The following is a 6,984-nucleotide window of genomic DNA, read 5'->3' as shown; positions in this document are numbered from 1 at the left end:
GGATGTCCCTTGGGAGAAGCAAAGGGCCCCAGCCCCACACCAGGCCCCCAGCCCAGGGACCCAGTGCCAAGGAAAGATATTCCCATACGCATAATTTCTGGCTGTGAAAACAAGCAGAGATTGTGGCTGAATGAAATGGAGGGAGGCTGCAGTCCCAGGCCCTCCTCTTAAAGGACCCACACATGAATTTACTGGCTGACGGGCTCCCTCACTTTGAGTTCTAGGGCTGGGAAAAAGCCCCAAGAAATGCTGTGGCATGTGGAGTGGCAGTGGGGTGGAACAAAGTTGTCTGGGTTCAGAGTGGGAGCTGGAAGGGTGGCTTTCTCCCAGACACAGGTGCTGATGGAGTAGTCCATTGTTTCTTTGTTGAGCCCTCCCCACTCCTGGTATGCTGATGCAGGCGGCAGGTGGCCGCAAAATCTGAGTTTCCATCAACCTGGCTAACATCGTCTGCCCCACCCTGTCATTCCCTGAGACTCTACTCCACATATCTTTCAGCCACTTTCAGTGGCTTTTCCATACAAACAGCCTGTCTTGGCTCATACTGCAGACTTTCCTAAAATCTTTCAAAGGTTCGCAAAACCCAAACAAGCAGCAGCTGGCTTTGGCGTGTCCCAACATTCCTGCTGAGCAGCCCCAAGCCCAGCTTTAGTGGTAGCAAATCTCAGGTCACAGCTTAGCCTCTTGAGGTACCTCCAAGCCCAGCATGGGTGGTGGTCATCGATGGACTGCTTTGTGGCTCATGCCACCTGGCCCTGGGCAGGGCACAGACTGAGGCTGAATTGGCCTGCAGTGAGGCCCCTCTCAGGGGGTCCAGGCCTGGCATGCCCGATGGCCAGCTTCGGATCAAGCTGAAGCACCACCCAGCTGCTTCCGTGGATGACACACTGGGCAGGCACCAGATTCTTGCTAAAGCGAACCTGCTCCATATGGTCAGCCCTACACAACAGCTCCTCCACTGTAGTCACAGCCAGGCCCTACAGCCATTAGCCTGGGGGTCAATCCCTCCCATTGACATGCAAACAGAAACCAATCAAAAGATCTGGAAATATTGGACTGTCATTACTATATGGACTAAGCCGATTACTGCTACTCCCTTTAAACAGGGTGTGATTCTTCAGTTCAAGGATTGTCTCCATGCTTCACACACACAGACTGCTGCATCATTCATGTTACCTGCCTGGCTCCTGGGGACATTTGAGGTTGCAATTCCTGGTTTCCATAGAGGCTAATTTAATTACCTGGTAAATTGGTTAATCAAAAGTTTTATTTTCCCTGTTTCCTTCCTACCCCATAGTGGAGGATACTGATATGTTGACTAAAGTATTCTCTTTATTAGCTTTCAAAATGATCCTTCGTAAGGGTCTTATGATCCTTAAACAAAAACAAAACAAAATCCTTTTTGCTAGTTGTTTTAAAAACCAGAAAGTCAAGTCTTTCTACTCAGCAGATTACCAGTTTTTAAAAAAATATTTTTGTAAGTTCAGATTTCCATATAATTATTTACCTCTTCACTAGAAAAGCATTCTTAATGATAATTGACAAATAGCATTACAAAACATTGCATATTTCCATGGAGGTAGCCTAAGGTCAAGAACCCAGCCATCAGCACGTGGAAGTATCTATGTGTGTATGGAGAGCCTGCCTTTTATTTCTTTAACAGTGATTTTAAAAAAACACTTTGAGGGTTTTCCTTAAAGCATGTAGGAGAAGTATGTTTTTGCCATTGACTTTCATTATTATTATTATGTGCTCTATAAACTTTCCCTATTTGTTCAAATATTAGATGCAGGGAAAAAGCGGGCATACGGATATACCACCACACTGTCCATCATCATAACTTTAAACTGAGACGCTTTATAGAACAGTCTGCTGACAGCTGTATCGTTCAAGTTTTACCTTGAGTCATTTTCCTGAAGCTGAGTTAAAAACAACATTTTGCATGGAAACATTGAGGCATCCTTAGCTAATGTTAGTGGATGCAGTCTGCTATATTTAAAAGTGAGGCATTTAATTTTTGCCTCCTTATAAGGACGCAAGAGATTAACCTCTAAATTTTTTTAATATCTCTAAGATCTGTTTAATGTGCAAAGAAAAAGAGCTACATGTTTTACGTGCTGATGTGAATATTTAAATGAACTAATTTTACCAAATGAAACATTTTAGAAGTTATGTAACCTAAAAATTATATTACCGTTAAGTTAAATATAATTTCCTTGAGAAATTATGTTCTTTCTTCCTAACAATAAATTTGTCTGAAAAAAAAATAACACTTCTTTGTACCAATGATAGCTTTGGGAAATAATTTGAGAAATTTACCATTTATTACTTACTACCTCCTACACAGATGGTAATTCCATTCACCTTCAGTAGCCTCCAGTTATTTCCCCAGGAATAGCAATGAACGCGTAACCTTCCCCCCATTTCACTTGATGACTTGGATTATTGTAAGTGGGATGTAGACTGTCCCCCAAGAGCAGGAATAATTTGTCCAGTCTGTGTAGGGAACTGAATTTGTGATGGAACTCTAACCAGCTGAGTCAACAGGTATATATACAGATAATACCGTGTTCACAGACAGGGCATAATTTTCCCTTCAAACCAGATCATCCCAGTTCTCCTATCATCTCTCCCACCATTTCTCAATACTCTTTACCAGCTAGTTTTCCTCAATATAAAATAGAATGGGGTCTTCTTTTTACACTCAGAGAGTCTGAAAACTCACTGTTTGTCCTCAGCCACAGCAGGAGCTATTCTTTTCTACAAATACATGAGTCAGGTTAGCCTCGTCGGCATTGGCTAACATCGTTCACCCACTCATACCTACAGACCCTACTCTGGGGACACCCAGAAGTTGGGGACATTATAATAAGTGCTTCTTATAGCTTTTTGTGTAAACCTGTTCTCCCTACCCATCCTCAGGACAGAGGATGTTATATTTTTTGTGGATCATAGTGCACGGAAAGTGTTACATGTTTGCTGACTTAATAAAGGAACATAGGGAATCTCATGGCTTAAACCGGTTCCCACATTTTAGTATGCATAAGAAATCACCTAGAGGGTTTGTGAAAACACAGATTCCTGGGCTCTCTCCCCAGTGTTTCTGATTTAGCAAGTCTGAGTTCGGGCCCAAAATTTTGCAATTTTAACCAGTTGCCAGATGATGCTTATGTTGCAAGTCTAGAAATTACACACTGAGAGCTATTAGCTTAGCCTATGACAGTGCATTATTGTAAAACTATAAAGCGTTCTCTCCATATATACAGTAAAGTAACTATTTTTCTACCAGTGATCTAGTTCTTACACTCACATATACGAGACAAAAATATTACCTAAGATTTAACAGAAATGTAGCAAGACTATAAAATACATTGATTCCTCCAAACTATACAGGGAATTTTATTTAATTATTATTAAACAGTAATGATAGGTGCAGACTGGTAGGGGAAGAAAATGGCATAGTTCAAAAAGAGGGGAAACTAGAGGTTGTTTCTGGGAGTGGCAAGGGTGGAGTTGCCAATGGCAAAAATAGGACAGTTCTACTAAGAAGCTATGCTGCCTGGCAGCTCCAAAAGGGTCAGCCTGAATTTTCTCCTTTCAAAAACATAATGTAGCTGCTCTGCCATCTCCCTCACTCTCTCCCCTGCAAATCAAGGCGATCCCTTAATCTAAGCTCTCTCCGTTCTGTGGGGAAGAAATGAATCACACATTTCTCTGCTATTTCACCTAAGCTTAAATCTAATTGGAAAGAGATGATTTTCAGTGCCATTCACTAAGTCCAGATGTCATAGCAGGATAACAGCATCAACAAGAAATGATCCAGTTAGAAGTCTAAACAACATTTTAAAAATCAATGTTAGGGATTAATTTGCCATCATTGCAAAGAAGGCAAGTGCACATTCAATAAGAACTTAATATAGCAAGCAGCAAAAAGGGATCAGTGGAACCAAGCAATCGAAATGCCTGAATTTAGATAAGAACAGTTCTTTTATCTAGAGAAAGGTCTTCCATTCCAGGTAGAATTCAATGTTTCTGAAATTTGAATTGCTTCCTCACGCTGAAATTGGAATTGTTCTGTAAAACAAAAAAATATTCCTTTGTGTTTGGATAAAATGCCCAGACCAGCAGCAGCATATTATGCTTGTAAAGGAATACAGCTTTTAATAATAGCTGAGGGACACAGCCCTGCCTATCTACCTTCTAAATGCAAAGATCCTTCAGGCTTCTCTGCTCAAACCCTTTTGCTAGCTACATACAAAAATGGTCTTTTGGCAATTTGACCTTCCTTCTGGTGTCATTAAACTTGTTCTTTTTTATTCTTTTTCCTGAACTGGGAATGGGATCTAAAACTTGATTAACTTTAGTTTAAAAATTTGGGGCACAAATACTTCACACTGACACGCTAATCCTGTGGCCACACACTCGGAGCCACATAATTCAGCTTGTCTGTTAGTGACACTAAGTTTGATAGTTATCTTAAGTGATCAGGTGTCTACACTGCAAAAGTAAGGTTTGTTTTTCCCTTTGCAAATAACAAGTAATCTGTGGCGATACTTGGACACACTATGCAAATATGCTTTGCCCCATCTTCTTACCTAATAATTTTGGCTTCTATTGATTATCCTTCCCTGAATCAATAATTGCATTAAAGTTTCCAAATGGTGATTTTTCTCATTGTATTATTTCTTCCATATTAATAAGCTCTCATTCTTTTGTTAAAAGAGAGAAAGAGAGACGGAGAGAGAGAGAGAGATACCTGTCATATATTAATTGGTTTCAAAAGACATAAATAGTTTCTTACCTATTTCCAGAGTAAGGTGTTGCTGTGTCACCTCCAAAGGTGGCAAATGAGTTTCTCTCTCTTTCTCTCTCTCTCTCTCTCTCTCTCTCTCTCTCTCTCTCTCTCTCTCTCTCCTCTCTCCTCAGAACTCATGGATTTATTTATTGATTTATTTATTCTACATTTTATGATAATTTACTTATTTAGGGGGGGTGCTTAATTTCTTACAAATTTCATTAATGGAAGCCATGAACTCATGTATTTATTTCATTCAATGTTTTCTAATCATTTGGTTATTCTCCTCAGATGGTTAACTTCTTCCAAACTTGGTATGGAAGCTGCTTCAAATCATCTCCAATGTTTGAGGATTTTCTAGCTTTCTGCCTCAAGATATTGCAAGCTCAATTTTTACCTGTCTCAGACTTGACATAAGCCATTTCTTTAAGTAAACCTGGTTTCTTTCAGAGAATTGAATAAATAAACAATATCTGGGCACTATAAAGTTGTCATTACTTCTAGACCTTTTCAGTAAAGATATATACATAAAATATGTATATAATATATATTATATATATCATATATATTATATATACATTAGATAGATAGATGATAGATATATAGATAGAGTGCATATCAATATTTTCCATTCAATGCCAACTATAATTTTATATATATGTATATATATGTATGTATATACTTACAAGAAGCATTAGGAATAGAGACAGTGGAAATGTAATGGCTCTGTGCGATGTCAGAGGGATAGTGGATGGGGGGAGGGACGTTCACACAGTGTGAGGGATATAAATGATAAACGTCTAAGTATTGCTTTGTGTTGTGCACCTGAAACTAATAAAAAAATAATAATAAAAAAATAAATAAAATGAAGAGAATGGTTGGGACTAAGCATAAACTTTCTTTACACTTTAGATCTGAAAATGGTAATAAACTTTTATCTTGTTGAAATAAACAGTTTGGCAAATGACAAACAAAAAAAAATATTTCCCATTCAAATTTAACATTACAGGATTTTTTTTAACTTCTTAACTTCTTAATTTTTTTCTTAACTTCTTTGATTTCATTTCATGTGTCCTTTTCTTACACGAAATATTGTTCCTGAAACACTTATTTTTCCCCAAAATATGCAAGTATTAAACAATTATAATAATGACATTACTACTAACAATAAAATCAATAAGTGATATTTAAGTGTTCTTATTGTTCTTTCAGTCCTTAGATTATATCTCACTAAGGAGGCACAGAGTATTAAATTCAAATTTCACTAAAAACAAATTTTTTTTGTCTATGTGATTATGTTAGCAATTTGATATACAGTTAAGGTTTATTTACATCTTTTTTTAGAGGTTTTTTCTTTTTAAATTAATCCTGTGTTTTTTAATATAAAAATATTTATATGATTCTAAAACTAAATTAAATAAAAAAGCATACTTAGGTTTCTAAGTGTCAAATCTTTCCCTTCCCCCTCCATTTCATTCCAAAATCACCCTATAGATAACAATTATTTCAGTTCCTTGTTTATAATACCAGTGTTCCTTTTAGCAAAAACAAAATATATGCACCATGATATTTTTTCACTTAGCTATATATCACAGAGATTTTTTCTTATTCTTTTGATAGCTGCATGATAATTAAAATAGAGGTGTCATATTTTATTAAATCAACAAGTCTTCAGAGTTGATTCCTAGAAGTAAGATTGCTGGGTCAAAGGACAAACACAAATGTAATTTTCTTGAATAAGATTTCATATATTTTTTAGTTTTGCAGAAAATTCTGGTAATCAGCCAGCTTTGATAACCAATAACCTATATACCAATAGCCACAGTATACTGTTTTAATAAAAGCAACAAGTTGTAACTCAGCCACTGCTTTGTGCTGGGCATCATGGGAGAATACACGCATTTACTCAGAAAAGCATATATCATTTGAAATACTTGGGTTAGGGGAGAAGAAGAGCAGGTAGTTCAGGTAGTTCATGTGAGAAAAACCATTTTCTCTGGTACTTTGCTGGAAGGGAAGAGAACAAGGAAAAGAAGATAAAACATAAGAGAAGGGTTGAGTTACCTAAAGGATGGTGATTGTTGGAATAGTTAGTGAAGGGAATGGAAGAAGCAGCTGGATTGGGGTATAAAATCAGAATGTCAAGAAGCCCTGTGGGGGAAGCTGAAATTGGATGCCATGTTAGAGTG

The 6,984-nt window shown here is 37.6% G+C and overlaps 1 protein-coding gene across 1 annotated transcript in view; it reads left to right on the top strand.

Annotated features, from left to right (window-relative positions):
* Positions 1 to 824: 824 nt before the first annotated feature.
* Positions 825 to 6,984, top strand: part of LOC308501931 (uncharacterized protein) — a gene marked incomplete at both ends in the record, with an annotated part of 29,351 nt that continues 23,191 nt past the window's right edge. The window contains one exon of the mRNA XM_081058990.1: positions 825 to 932. Within this exon, the coding sequence (XP_080915116.1) occupies positions 825 to 932 (108 nt within the window). The remainder of the gene's footprint in view (positions 933 to 6,984) is intronic.

Source organism: Rhinolophus hipposideros (genome assembly GCF_964194185.1).
Source record: "Rhinolophus hipposideros genome assembly, chromosome: 9".
Classification (NCBI taxonomy): domain Eukaryota; kingdom Metazoa; phylum Chordata; class Mammalia; order Chiroptera; family Rhinolophidae; genus Rhinolophus; species Rhinolophus hipposideros.
Note: the sequence above shows the minus strand (reverse complement) of the source record. Positions and strands in the feature narration are given on the sequence as shown.